General features: G+C 35.6%; 1 protein-coding gene across 7 annotated transcripts in view; it reads right to left on the bottom strand.

Moving 5' to 3' along the window:
- The window catches only part of LOC125069924 (NPC intracellular cholesterol transporter 1), a 59,793-nt gene that overhangs the window by 35,935 nt on the left and 7,343 nt on the right, over positions 1 to 16,515 (bottom strand). For all 7 annotated transcript variants that reach the window (XM_047679544.1, XM_047679549.1, XM_047679545.1 and 4 more), the window contains exon 2: positions 7,417 to 7,536. In XM_047679544.1, the coding sequence (XP_047535500.1) occupies positions 7,417 to 7,536 (120 nt within the window). The remainder of the gene's footprint in view (positions 1 to 7,416; positions 7,537 to 16,515) is intronic.

Here is a 16,515-nt window from a genome sequence, read left to right as displayed (position 1 = left end):
GTCCTTCAGAACCCGTAAATAACTTGGTTATATGTTTCATACAATCATTCACAATTACACAACAGCGTTACGTATTACAAACAAAAAAAATGTTTATCTAACATTAAAAACAAGTTATGTTAATACTTATGTTTAGGGTAAATAGTGTTGCTTGATCTAAAAATCTAAAAAAAAAACCATCAAGCATAATATTTTATAAATAAAAAGAACCTCTTTGGATGTGACATCAACGTTATAAACAATAAAGGTAAGGAGCTTAATGAAATTTGAACCTTAAAATGCCAGATTTAAAGTTTCAATTAAACTATACGGCCGGTGTTTTACGTACGTATGTTGGCAATGCGCCGACGTACTGTGTAGTAAAATCAAAAACAAAATATAGGGAGTATGAAAATTATTTATTTGGCAAACCGTATATTCGCATTGTGAAGGTAATCTTATCTTAGAAAGAGGAACTAAATCATTTATAACGTCTCACTTGCATATAACATATGTGTTAAAATCAAAAATCAGTATATAATATCTGTCCGGAGCCCTTGATATCCTTATGAAGTTTAAAATAATACAGCCCACTACATTCCTAAATACTCGTGCGTCATTAAGTACTCATTAATAATAAGTAGAATAATGTAATGACTAAGTCACACAATAGATTGATACTCCGTTATCTGGCAGCATGTCTGACTCAACCTTATGTTGGATGACAAAACATTTTGTAGTTTCCTTGTTTATAAAATCATATTTCAATGTAATCGGATATATATTTTATATTTAGCAAAGTTTAAACTATATCATCACAACTTATAATGTTACAGTATAGTGTTCAAATAAATAGATTTGGAAGACAACAGATATTAATCCGTTTATTAAAATTAAAATTTCTCTAATAAATATTGAAACATTCCATTTCTACATTGATAGCTAAAGTATAAACTACGAAAAGAAACTCATCGATATTTTTTTAGTCAGATTTCATAATTGTTTACCATTTTAATAGTAATACATAGGCATAATATATATATATAATATAATAAGAAATAACGCTATATTCTCAAGGTGTACTATCATAACAACACTAACAATTTTTTTTATTTATCTTCAGTAATTTTGATTTCATTCGAGTATTAAACGTAATAAGTTTGTTAAATACCAACATAATGAGTATCAGTTTTTTTAAATGTTAAAAATTCGATAATGGGTTTATGTATTAATTAAAATCGATCTTACACCCTTCAATGCCATGTATATATTTTTTTATAAATGACATGATATAATAAGAAATATTTATTTTGATAGTACCGTGGAACATGCGAAGTCATGCTATTTCCTAAAGGATATGACGACAGCCATTGCCCCACTTTCTCCGACCCTGAAGTAAGCTCAGGACAACGTCAATATTAAGAATATTTTTCTCGAAATAAATAATATTACATCTCGGCTAAAGTATTCTATAAATCAAGGCAAATACATCTTTCGAATTCCATTAGGTTATTTAATCTATGTATTTTCGTATACACTTCCCAAATCTCTACTGATATATATACAATACGGTGTTATGGGAAATTTTCATTTATTCTAGAATTTGGCGCTATTTCTATGATTGTATTTCTGTTCCGGTTTATAAGGTTAGTAAACCGGTTTAATCGCTGACACACAGTTTATAATATCTTAGTTCCCATGAACATGATTGGACGCGCATGGGTGACAATGGATTAGTGAATATTCAGATCAGTTTTGTTAAGGCATTTTTCTTTGCCTTATTCGGTGGGAAAAAAAAGTTTCATCGTCTTGGAGGCGCGCCGTAATCTATTACACCTGCGCTTATCTCCAAGTCTATTAAGGTGCTCCAGCTTTCTTGGGTAAGGTTAGACGTTAAAATATTATGTTGAAATAGGATAACTGCAATGTTATCTTTTAGAAAAACTTGCACAACATTAGTACGATAAGACAAAACATACATATAATTATAACTTTGTTCTGAATTGATTTGTGATTACTAAAAAAACACCAGATATATTTAATACTAATGTTTTTTTTTTCATGAGCGGGTCGAGTTCCCGATGCTCGTTTTAAAGTAGGCTTCGTTTAACGTCACAATCGCATGCAAATGCTAAATATAGAACTAACAGAAGTAACCTCGCAGTTGACCCACTTTATACCCTGCAAAATCGCCCTTGACGGATTAAAAAAAAAGCAAAAAAAGGTTGGACAACAACAGCAACATCGAAATTGTATATTTATCTCTGACTAACCAAATATATACGTGTATAACATTACTAAAGAACCAATTTATTTCGGTTAATTCTAATTGGTTATTTTTTATCTGTTACATGTAGACAGATTAACAAATGAACCCTGATTGAAAGTGATCACCGCCGCCACGATCATTCCTTACATCGCCAATGCGGCACCAACCTAGGAAACTAAGAAGTTACGTCTCTTGTAATTAAACTGGCGCAGTCGTCCTTCGAAAGTAAATAAGTAATGCTGCTTAGTAGCTTTTTAGAATGATATATTATACTACATTTTTTCTATAACAAACAAATAAACACATTCGGAAGCCTCTTCTCAAAATTATAGTCTAATTTAAAGTTGTATTCGTTAACTCCGTGCATTGTCAAAGCACGATCTGTGAGTTCATAAAGTATATTTTGTAAGTGGTAGTGCCACACTGCATACCTTCGGGTTGCAGCCGAATGGGCCGGCACGCCCGGGGAAGTACCACTCTCTCACTTAAAATCGGCGTGAAGTGGTAGCTATGTTACCGCGTTTCGTCTGGTATGTGAGAGTCCCGGAGGCCCGATACCCCCCCCCCCTTAAACATGATGGTTGTGCAGAATTTGGTTACATTACCCCAGGAGGGTACCATCAGCGACTGCGGTGGAGAATCCCTCTCTGGGCATCCATGCTCAGGACATACACCACCTGAGCAGGGATGCCCAGGCTGCCCTCCGAATTCTGGGGGGGGCAATTTTGCGCTCGCCACTGTTCGGGGCAAGCGGAGCAGGCATCATAAGGCAACCCCTACCACCCTCACTGTGGACTTCTGCAACATAAGGGGACTCAACTCGAACTTGAACGCCGTCCACTTTCACCTTGAGACGGCGAAGCCGGCCTTGCTCTTTCTTACCGAGACTCAGATATCTTCTCCTGCCGATACGACTTTTCTTTCCTACCCCGGGTATAAATTGGAACATTCCTTTGTACCACGAGCTGGGGTGTGCGTTTACGTCAGAGATGATATCTGCTCTCGACGCCTCGGCAGCCTTGAAGGACAGGACCTATCAATTATCTGGCTGCGTGTAGATTGTGACGACCATCCGCGAATCTACGCTTGCCTTTATAGGTCCCATAGCGGTAATGCCGAAACCGACCGACTGGTTGAGCACGTCCAAATGGCTACAGATTCCGTACTGCAGCAGATCCCATCCGCAGAGATCGTTATTCTTGGCGATTTTAATGCCCACCATGCCGAATGGCTTGGATCGCGCACTACCGATCATGCGGGTAGATCTGTTCTCGACTTCGCTTTAGCATATGATTTGACACAACTAGTCCCCTCGCCAACGCGAATACCAGACGTGGAGGATCATACACCTTCCCTGTTGGACCTTCTGCTGACTTCCCATCCGGATGGCTACCAGGTTATCGTCGAACCCCCTCTGGGCTCGTCGGACCACTGTCTCGTCCGAAGTACAGTGCCGGTTGCGCGTTACTCACGACCTCGTTTCGTGGGCTGCCGCCGAGTGTGGCACTACAGGTCAGCAGATTGGGATGGGATGCGGTCCTTCTTTGCATCCTACCCATGGGGGCAGGTTTGTTTCTCGCCGGATGATCCGAGTGTTGTTGCTGACTCTGTTGCCGATGTGGTACTTCAGGGTATGGAACTATTCATTCCGTATTCTGCGGTCCCCATCGGTGGCAAGTCCCAGCCCTGGTTTGGTCGTTTCTGCAAAACGGCTTCACGCAGAAAATGGGAACGCTACCAAGACTGGGCTAACGCATCAGCGTCTCGTGATGTAAATACCAGCGCAATCAGAAAGGAATATAACTCTGCCTCTAGGTCCTTCAAAAACGTGATTGCTAAGGCGAAGACGGAGTACATTGGCAGAATTGGCGAGAGACTGGTGCGCCTCCCTTCAGGAACACGTGCGTTCTGGTCTCTCGCCAAGGCTGTCTTAGGGAATTTCTGTCAGCCTTCCTTACCATCTCTGCACAAGGACGGTGAGTCATTGGCCCATACAGCGAAGGAGAAGGCTGATCTTTTAGGCTCACTCTTCGCAGCGAACTCGACTCTGGATGACCGAGGAAAGTCACCACCAACAATCCCGCGGTGTGATACCACGATGCCGGAGGTTAAATTCCGGCAAAGTGCAGTTCGTAAAGCACTTCTTTCCTTGGATATTCATAAGTCGAGTGGACCCGATGGCATCCCTCCAATCGTGCTACGGACTTGTGCTCCCGAGTTGGCGCCGGTCTTAACGCGTCTTTTCCGGCAATCCTATGCATTCGGCGTCGTCCCGAACTCCTGGAAGACTGCTTTGGTGCATCCGATCCCTAAAAAGGGCAACCGCTCAGACCCGTCCAATTATAGGCCTATAGCCATCACCTCCTTGTTCTCCAAGGTAATGGAGTCCATTATAAACTGCCAGCTCCTGCGGTACCTAGAGGAGTACCAGCTGATTAGCGACCGCCAGTACGGTTTCCGTCGGGGTCGCTCAGCCGGTGATCTTCTAGTTTACCTTACTCATAGATGGGCGGAAGCAGTTGAGAGCAAGGGGGAGGCATTAGCAGCCAGTCTGGACATAGCGAAGGCCTTCGATCGCGTGTGGCACAAAGCGCTTCTTTCGAAGCTTCCTTCCTATGGGCTTCCCGGGAAATTATGCAATTGGATTACCAGTTTTTTGGCAGATCGGAGCATCAAGGTCGTTGTCGACGGTGCATGCTCTGACTTAAAATTCGTCAATGCTGGTGTTCCACAAGGCTGCGTTCTATCACCCACTCTGTTTCTTCTGCATATCAATGACTTGTTGCAAATCAGTAACATTCATTGCTATGCAGACGACAGCACCGTAGACACCTCATACACCGGCCGTGCTAATATTTCTCGGGAAAACGTCGAAGAAAACCGGAACAAACTTGTATCTGAAATCGAGTCTTCGTTAAACAAAGTCTCGAACTGGGGTCGGCTAAACCTAGTTCACTTCAACCCCAAAAAGACGCAAGTTTGCGCGTTAACTGCTAAAAAAACACCATTTGTCGTATCTCCACGATTCGAGAACATTCCGTTAGCCGCTACAGCTAGTATCGGAATACTTGGCGTTGATGTTTCGAGTCTCGTTCAGTTCCGCGGTCAATTGGAAGGCAAAGCCAAATTGGCATCAAAAAAGCTGGGTGTGCTCAGCAAGGCAAGACAGTATTTCACGTCGGCCCATCGTCTAAGACTATACAAGGCGCAAATTCGGCCTCACATGGAATACTGCTCTCACCTCTGGGCGGGTGCTCCCCAGTACCAGCTCCTTCCATTTGACCGTATCCAACGTAGAGCGGCTCGAATTATCGACGATCAAGCCCTTTCCGATCTGCTTGATCCTTTGGCTTTGCGTAGAGATGTTGGATCGCTCTGCATCTTCTACAGAATTTATCACGGGGAATGTTCCGAGGAATTGTTCGAATTAATCCCGGCTGCTGAATTTCACCTTCGGACATCTCGTCAAAATTCCAAATATCACCCGCACCACCTAGATGTCCGAAAATCCACAACAGCGCGATTTTTAAGACATTTTCTGCCTCGCACAACCACTCTGTGGAACCAGCTTTCGCCGGCGGTTTTTCCGAACCGATACGACTTGGGAACCTTCAAGAAAAGAGCGTACTCTTTCCTGAAAGGCCGGCAACGCACCTGCAAGCCCCCCGGTGTTGCAGATGTCCATGGGCGGTGGTAGTCACTTTCCATCAGGTGAGCCTCCTGCTCGTTTGCCACCTTATGACATAAAAAAAAAAAAAAAAAAAAAAAAATATAGTATTTTTTATGATCACATATATTTAAGTATGATGTAAGTACGAACAGTTTGAGGGTCATACGTTTAATATGATACTTTTTGCATACACGTGATCTTCATATTACTTACTAATAGGATTACAGAATTATTTGTTTAAGAGAAGACAGAAATCACTACATATTATAAAGCAAAGTCACACCGCATCTGTCGTTCTGTATGTTTGTCCGAATGTGGTAAACTCACAAGCTACCGAAAAGATATAAATATAACTATAATTGTTGAAAATGTCGCAAATAATGATGCCGACTGGAAGCTTATATATTATGATATAAATGATTTATAAAGAAACTTATTCTGCCTATGCAAAACCGAGATAGCGATTAAGTACTTCTATAGAAGTAAACTAAATTTTATTTTAATATACGGTTATCGATTTCATGAATTCATTTTTAAAAATGGGGACAAAGGCTCACTCGCACGATTTAATGTTTTTATTAGGGCTTATACTAAAGACCTTTATGTGTCCTTGAATGTTTTTTTCGTGAAGTTCTGTTATAGATTGGGATCAAGGTTTATTTCTTTAATCAGGTGTAAATCTTAAGTTATAAAACTATAATACTAAAATATTTTAGAATCTAGTATTAGAAGCACATGTAAAAAGATAGCAAAATTCCTTCCACTTTACAATAATACATAACAGTATTTGAAGTTACCATTAAATTGGTATTGAAGGATCATTTCAGTGAAAGTTAAATGGCAACATTGATTTACTGAAAAAATGCTTTAATCAAATAAGAATTTAAGAGCATTTTTAAATGATAACTTGAAGCTACCACATATTATGTGTGTGGATTGGATATTGTGAGACGTAAGTAGAAAAATTCAAGAACTAAAACCTCTTAAGTAGCTTAGTCATTCTAATAGTCTGTATCACAATATGACGGTACCAAAGTCTTAAGGTTTAAGAACGTTATCAGACATCTTGTCTTCAAGTGTAACATCATCAGCAGATAATACAATAATTACTTTCGCAAAATAAACGTTGAATATTGTTAGTGCAGTCATTACAGCTCGCTTACTATTTACTCTATTTTGATATATATTTATGCAATCTATTGCAATGTGAAAATAGATATAACAACTGTGTCGTGTGTCAGATTATATTTAACACACACTGCAAAGTATTTTGTTTTTTTTTTATATTTTCAATACTATTTAGCTTCGCGCTGTATCACCTTTTAACACTTATTGCAATGTTCTTATTGTACGAGTCTTAGCATGACTTTCTATTGTCTATATCTTTTCTCAATTAAAAGACTATCTTCAGATCGAATTGTTATAAATATCGTTAAAGATAATATACTAATGAATATTCATTTGTTATCATTTTTGAAAAGATGAATCAGGTACTTACCAGTGCTGTTTCATCGAGGGGCTTCGCAGGACCATCGTAGTAGCAATTTAGCGTTTTTTCAGTCGCGTTTTTACATACGCCATACCAGATGCAATGGCCTTCTGCAGACGCGGTTGGAATCTGTAATGTAAAATTGTTATTAGGTCATGAGAACGATCATACCGGTACGGTGAACTTGATATATTATATCGAGGAACTCTTTCCTGGAATGCTGATAATAAACACTAAGTAGCTAGTAATGTAGACTTTAATTGTTTATATAAACTTAGACATCATGTATGGAAACATATTGGCAAAAGTAGCCGCACTACATCTTCACTATGCAGCCTTCAACCTTCGTGTGGAAATAAAATATAAAGCAACCAAAAAAACTGAAACTTAAACATTAACAGGACCAAAAAAATGAGACACTCAAAAACAAGTTATCGATCCAGACGCTGCTGTTCCCAAGGGCATTATTTGGTATGCGTATCTGAAATCGTAAAATTTCGAACCAAGCTTAGCAACAGTTTTGAGAAATAAAATGTTGCCGTCATTTCTATCCTTGAATTCATGTTAGGTTTGCAGAAGAAAATACATCTACATTAGGTGTATATATTACCTCAATAATAAACATTTATTATTCTTATAAAGCTTGTCTTTCTGGTTCAATATTTTTACCGATTGCCATAGATACCCATTGACATAGTGACCAACTTCTATCAATTTAAATTCAAATGGTATCAATTTTTGTACATGTATACTATGAATCCGCTCCGTCTTTCTTATTTCGCCCATGCTTTGCTAACACACCGTACAACATGAGTCATATTTGTTCACGTACCTACTAATTAAAATATCTCGTAATATTTCTAAAGGTACCTGTTCTAATTCCAAAATAAAATGTTAATTTTCCATATACATTTAAGAGACCTACGTTTTTACGTATCTATTGTAGTTTTGGCAGCGTTCGGTTTGAACGCGTCTAGACCGTCAATTCTCTCAAAAGATTACGTCGGCATATTAACCTATATCTCAAAAAATATAGAAGATATTATTATACGAGCTACCTTATGTGAGAGCTGAAAATACAAACTAAAAGGGATAAAAAGTTCCATATCAATCGAATACAAAGTTTTGCATCTTTTCATACATTTATAGTCTGAATATATTTAGAGTTTAAACGCAATTTTTCTTTACTACATAATTGTAATTATCGTTAACACTTGTTTAAGAAGAAAAATGGTTAAATTCTCTGTTCATCCGATTGGATGGAAAATAATTAGGATATAATAAAATATAAATTTATAACACTGAAATATGTAAACAGTACAAATTAAACTACATTTCTCCCATCAAATTAAAGGTACAAACCAAAAGATACAAGACAGTTTAAAAACAGGGGGAATTATTGAACTTTACTTGCATTCATCACAAATTAATTGTGATGAATGCAATGATGACGAATAATAATATAAAGTTAAAACATATTTTAGGGCTAAAATACAATTTCTTTGGTTTCGTTATAACGAAGTAAATTTAAATTGTTAAATTTTCATCTCCCCACACATGTTCCGTGCCTTTGATCTAATCTTTAATTTGTGTTTTTAAATTTTGTGTGCTTACAATTTTTTACAAGCAGGCAGCGTCACAATTAAACTTTGTGGATTTTTTTTGTCGATGTCTGTCTGAAAACCAGTCGTACATTCTAGACGGACATTCGACTGGATGGTTTTCAAGCAGTCTGTTTAATATCGGATTATCTCTACTATGAATCGCAATTTTTAGATTATAATCCAGTTTTTCAGTAGGTAGTCGCCAATTTTTAAGATTGCGTATTAAAAACGCTTTTTATCCACAAAGTTAGTTTAATACGAGAACAATGCTGCATGATCATTTATATTAATCTTATACATAAAAAAAACAGTATCAGTTGAAGAAGATATGCGTTGACGTGCTCAGCAGTGAGTTGAATTCAACACGTACGTCATTCCGATGTCATGAATGAACCGTTTATATTTCATAACCAAATACTAAATCAATTATTTATTCACCGAGATGTAAAAATCATACAGGCCTATACAGTTTAGCCATTTTCTACTAAGATTCGCTATAACTGAAATAATCACCGAATTATTCTACGAAACAAACAGCAGGCGCTCCTAATAATTTACAAAACAACACAATAATATATTTAATAGTTCATTATCGATCACCCGCTACATCGCATGTTCAAATGTACTTGAAGAAAACTAAATACATTTCAACGAAAATTTTCCACTCCTTTGGCCTTTGGTAAGTGTACGAATGTCAAATTCAAATCTCGAACAAATAAAAAAGAAACGCAAAACGATTCAACCAAAGGAACAAAAGATAGTTTAAGCATTATCTTTACGATAAAGTCATGACAAATTAAAACGATAACTTTATAGATCATTGAACGTGTTGTTTATTGTAGATAACGTTATCAAACACGTAGAAATCAAACAATAAAATACAACAAATACTCGTATTTGATAAGTGCAATTACATCTGCGGCCAAATATTATCGATTTATTCAATATTTATAAAGCCTTTGAACAGGTAACCCAATCGAAGGTTTTATAAATTGGTATATCACGCTAACACGTAAAGACGACGAAATTTCGGTATTCTATTAAATTAAACATATGCTTATGAAATTAAATAGTAATATAATTTGAATTCTTGATGCTTGTCCCACAAGATACTTGGAATTTAAAACTTTAAATTTCAATGAATTTAAAATGTATGACGCAATAGATAATGACTTTGAAAACGAAGCAATTCGAGATTCTAAAATTGATATTCAGTAGAATTTATGTTAACAAAATAGCGGATGCATACACAGATGGTATCGTTGAATATTTTTCAAAATCAAATACAAATGGGGCACTTGACTTAAAAATCATGCGGGCCCGTTACATTGACGTTGACAATATTAATGGAACTACGAAATGAGGGTCCGACCTGATTTAGAAATTTTCGAAAATAGGAATCACACCCGTGGACTACATAATTTATCTCATAAATACTCCAAAATACGCCATTGAAATACATACAACTTTCGACAAAGGAAATAACTATACTATCTACAATAAAAAGGTTGGACTCAAAACGTTTACTAAAGAATATTATGGTAAACTATTACAAGCTAAACAGAACTCGATCTTTTAAAAAAATATATATTATTAACAATGGCCTATTTAAAATAATTACGTTAATTTTTAATTTAAGCTTGTACTAGGATTCTCTACGCCTCCGCAATAGTTCAAGGGGTCAGAAAGGAACTTGCGACTTTTTAAATCGACTTTTTACAAACATACACTTCATACTTATTCCCAGACTTATATCAAAGGATAAAATTTTCCTATACCAAGTTTTGCGGCGTTGTTCAATAATTCATATATTCAGCCGGGCGAACTTCCTGTATCAACTGATACCTGGCACAATAAACAAACGATAACAGTAAAACGAAATATCACCAGGCGTTAAACGTGTAATCGAGTGTCGGATTTGATTTTATTTAGAAATATATCAAACGGAGTTAATATTTTAGATCTGGTATTTAGAGTATCTTAATTTAAACTAGTGCAGCGTTTTTAGTGAGAGCATTGTTAAATTAAAATTGCTTACATTTTAATTATACTACTTTCTATTCTAGATCCATGGTATCTTCACTTAAAATATTTTCTATTTAGTCGGATTCATTTGAATATTACTCATTTTTAAGCTGCTGGGGCTCTCCTTTGACATTTCATATATATAGCAGGTCATTTGCCTCAAATTACTGTCAAGTGACTTTGTTATACTTTTTTAATATAACTGCGGCATTTCTCAGTTCTGCTATAAAATGTGATAAATTATTAAAATTTATTATTTTCGCATATACTAAATCTCATGGATAAATTTAATACATGATTCTCATGAACGAGTATAAACTATATATTCATCTTAATTGAATAAGCGAAATACAAGGGTAAATTTGGTACGAAAACAATTTATCTCAACATACAAATATATTTGAGTTTTGATATTTCGTTATTATAGAAAAGCTTACGTATCCGAAAGCAATTTGTACAAGAACTGCTTTAAATTTGACGTATTACTTGCTATTTATTCGTTTTAGTTGAAAGAGAGATAGAAAATCAATTCCGCTGCAGGTTTAAAGCGAAGCCTAACAACCTCATATCGATCGAAGCGCGATTTGTGTGTAAACATGTCTGGCTTTGAACGCTAGTAGCCTTGAATAATATATATATACACAAAACATTTTTAAATACCTATTTGGAAATATAAAGAGACGTATTTTGTTATCGTAATGCATCTGACATCTATATAATATAAATCTTTATTAATATCGTCGATTTAATTAAGATATAATCAACCAATTATAATCACAATAATATCAATTTATCATACCGTTCGTACCGAATTAATGTATGTAACGTTACGACAATTATTTTTCTATTTACTGGCATTTAAGAACTTCGGATGTGACTTCCGCCGGCGTAGACCTTTACGTATCTATCGATACCGTTAGCTTTAAGAACCTCAAGATACCTATACTGGCAGAAAACACACCAGCGAAAGCATTTCCGCTTATTTATAATAGGAACTTCTTTTATGAAATCGGGGGCCAACGGGCAAATGGCCCATCCGACGATAAGAGGTCGTAGACGTTGGCGCCGCAAGAAATTTTAATCATCCCTTACATCTCCGAGCAGAGATGGCCCAGTGGTTACAACGCGTGCATCTTAACCGATGATTTCGGGTTCAAGCCCAGGCAGGCACCTCTGATTTATTGCTTAATTTGCGTTTATAATTCATCTCGTGCTCGGCGGTGAAAGAAAACATCGTGAGGAAACCTGCATGTGTCTAATTTCAACCAAATTCTGCCACATGTGTATTCCACCAACCCGCATTGGAGCAGCGTGGTGGAATATGCTCCATACCTTCTCCTCAAAGGGAAAGCAGGCCTTAGCTAAGTATTGCTACTTGGTGGTAGAATATATGTTGAGTGGGTGGTACCTATCCAGATGGGCTTGCACAAAGGCCTACCACCAATAATCTTTAAATTATGTTGTGAACGAATTTTTTTATAAATCATTATATCACACGTGACATAGGCGAAATAATCTGTGCCCTCATAGCACAAATAAAAGCCAGAAAAAAAACATTATAGAAATGTGAAGTACAGTTATATTTTTCGGTTTTATCAGACAATAATGGCCTTTCTGCAGAATTTTTCCTTTCCCACGTAACATTGGCAATAATAAAAAAAAAATACTTAAAAATTAACCTGCCCACTTTATTCATTAAATATATTAAGAGATCAACCTCAATAAGAAAACAATAATGAGACAAGCTTCCAGAACATTCGATAATTATTATTACAGAACTGATAAAAGTAATTATATGTATAACATATTTACTCATTAGTTGATATATAAAATCAAGTATAGGTTACTTATAATATGTAAACATATATAATACTTCCGTGTCATATTGATATTGATTGATAACAATTTAAGGAAGTTGATAAAGTAATATTTTCACATATCGTATGGCATATAAGCCGGAGGACATCACTATGATAAACCGTCATGGTTCTTTAAATGGCCCTTGAAGTTGTTTTCATAGAATTGTTTTCCTTTTCTGTTTTCCAATATTCAAGATAACTAGACCAACGGCAGTACTGATCATTATGGACTACGTTTTATAATTCAATGAATATCTTAAAGACAAAACACTTTATAGCATCAATCCTATATATTATTAGCGTAAGAGATTTTTGTCCCAGTGATTATGGGAAGATAGCTGCACATATAAAATCGGTTAAGGTATTTTGAAGAGCTCCAGCCGTAGATGTGCAGAATAATAAAGATGATTCTTGATTGTACTTCACTAATTAAACAAAGAATTAATTTTACAAAGCGGAAAATCGTTGCTGACCGGTAAGAGAGTGGTGCGTACGGCTGGATAAAAAAGATGAAAAACGTAAACAAAATTAGTAAATTGTTATCAAAAAAGCTCCAATTTTAAAGGACTAATATATAGATACTATTTGACATTAAAAAAAAAAACATTTAAATAGTATTGAAACACAATAATGATTTATTGCAGTTTACAATGAACTGAAATTTAAATAAAAAAAACTTTTGAATAAGCGCGAAGTTTTGCGCGCGGTTTTATAATAATGGCAATCTTAGTATTACTGATTTCTAATAATAAAGATTGCTGGACCAGCGTTATCTCGAACGTAAGAGTAACAATTTAGTACTAATAATGATGAACAACAGTTTCAGCTTGAACACCTCAATGCCCTTTACATTGTAAAAAATACACGTATTTAGCAGAGTGATGAAACTACAAACTCACGTGCTTGTTTAAATTGTACAAGCTTAACTTTAGGTCGGCGTCAGATTTTAAGTATCAAAGTAGCCTTTTTTGAGGTTCAAACTTGCCTCCTACCTAATTGAAACGGTTAAACACCGTTAAAGAGTAACAGACAGAGTTATTTGCTTATTTATAATATTAGTGTAGATTTAAATCGTCGATTTTACTAATAATCAAACCAAGAGTATTGCATAGAAATAGTACAGCTTGATTAATGTATCTGAATTGTGCATCTTAATAGACTCCTATCGTGCCACACTTTCCTATAATCAAAGCCCGAGGTCAGAGACAGCTTTTATCTGGTACACGAAAGCGAACGATCAATTTCAATTTTCAAGGCAGCTCTCGTAAAGCAGAATGCTCTTGTAAAGATAAATCGAATTTATCTACACTGTTGACAAAGATTGGTAGGTAACTATAACCTTTTTGTTTAGAAAGTAGGTGATTTTAAGTCCATAGACAATACTTTGTCTTTTCATAGCAATGGAAACATCTCCATAAATAAATATAAACTAGACATAACATAACGTTGAACTTGTAAATATAAAATCGAAGAGAGTCTGACAAACGAAAAATTCTTAATAAAGAACTAAATGAACTAAAGATGCCGGTCAAGTGTAAGAATTTATCTCCCGATCAGACGATGTTATATACAAAACTAATATTTATTATTGTCTTCTTTCAGACGTGTCCGTAATAAAGCTTTTAATAGAAAAACAAAACCTTTCATTATTATTTATCTATATTTTGTCGTTCCGTATTCTACTTGATGGTAGCCCGTCTGGGTAAGTTCCTACTCATCATATTCTAACGCCAAATTTATTATTGCTGTGCTCCGGTTTGAAGGTCGAATGAGAATAAATGAAAAATAAATAATAAATAATGAGAATGTTATGTTTAATATTTCTTAAAGCGCTAATGTCTATGGGCGGTGGTGTCCGCTTACCATCAGGCCCCGCTTGCCTGTCCACCTACCCAAATAAAAATACGATGCTATATATGTTCTAGTTGTTCCTTGTGACCTTCAGATCAATTTACTAAGAAAATAAAGCAAGCGTTATGTGACCGTCTGGTATGTATACCATTGCCGATTATTCTACCATTAAAAGATTAAAGTATCGAATGTGCCATGGTTCGATTTAAATGATGTGCGAGTCAGTCTAATCAGTCTAATTAAAGGCACTAGACACATAATGTCTTAGATTCAGTGACGTTATCTTTGAGCTTTTAAGATAACAACTAAAAATCAGATTATCCATTTGCTTGTCTGAATAAAGATTTAAAAATGTTCCAATTCGATGACACACCATGGACTAGTTTAGTTGCCCGTAAAATTACATCTTTCTCAATGATTTTTTCTGAAGAATAACTCGTTTAAAACATGTTTAGATGTGAAAGCAGTACTATCAGAGTTTTATACTTGTATCGATATAAACGCTTCGCTTTTACAAGCAGGTAGAGATTTAGACATCATTGGTATTATAGAACAATACAACGGAGATACAAGAGCTAAGCACACTCAGCTCCACGTGCGTAATGTGTTCGCTTTGCCAACATGCGTTGTAATGAGCTTCCAAAACTAATACCATGATATTGACATATCAAGTTTCAATCTATAATTAAATATTCAAAACAACATCTAAAATTAATATACATTATAAAGTAATAACAGAGTTGTATTGTTGTTTATTTATGAATTTTATTTTCCAAATTAGCCAATGGGCGCATGCCTTGCTTTGCCTATTTAAAATGTTTTTGTTAACAACTTTCCAATAGATTAGGCATACCCCTATATCGACTCTCTGATAAAGAGAATTGTTTTCAACGCTGTAGATTAGTACATTTGATGCAGGCAACACGCTCGTAATATAAGACTGAAAAATATATATTTTATTCATTTACAAAGACAAAGGCGACACGATATTTCTAGTTCTTTGTCATCTCAGGATAACCAAAAACGTGACATATACGAGCGTGTCACTAAAATGGCTTAAAAATGGAAGTTAACATGAACCTATTGACCTTCTAAATGAATTAACTGCTTATGCTTGTAACTCGAAATACAAGAATAGTTCGACCCTGATTACGAATATTAAAAGGTTTTAATAGTATTTTGTCACACGAGAAAAGTAGAAACACGCCGCTCTAACGTCACCAAAGGCAATTGCTGAAACCACTGTAACATTCAATCGCCGCATGGCATCCCGTATTACACATTATAGATCGATATAATCAAATTATGGCTTTTCAAATTTGGAAGCACCTTGAACAATGTATGAATTAACAATGATAAAGAATGATGATCAACCTTCAAAGCATTTACTACGCAATGTCTTCGGAAATAAAGTACATTTTCGATTGTTATTTATTACCAAGTAGTCGTAGGGTGTAAATCAGGTCTTTCCAGTTCAAGAATGAGTCATAATATTTATACTCCTGTACATGATTGTAATATATGCTACCTTTATACTAGGAAGTATTCCCGCACTATTTTGGTACAATTTCTTGGATATATGTTAGCAAATGATGCCAAGATATTGCACAAAATTTTGTTTTACAGTACAAAGTAAGTATGGGATTCAACATATGATTATATATGGTTTTTGTTTAGGACCTGATTTTTAATCACAAGTTAAATTTTCATTAGTTTGTCATCATGTCGTCGGATTTATTCTTCTAATAACAACTAAAAGATATAAAATG

Source organism: Vanessa atalanta, chromosome 16, assembly GCF_905147765.1.
Source record: "Vanessa atalanta chromosome 16, ilVanAtal1.2, whole genome shotgun sequence".
In the NCBI taxonomy this organism is placed as follows: domain Eukaryota; kingdom Metazoa; phylum Arthropoda; class Insecta; order Lepidoptera; family Nymphalidae; genus Vanessa; species Vanessa atalanta.
This window is presented reverse-complemented; position numbering and strand designations above follow the sequence as displayed.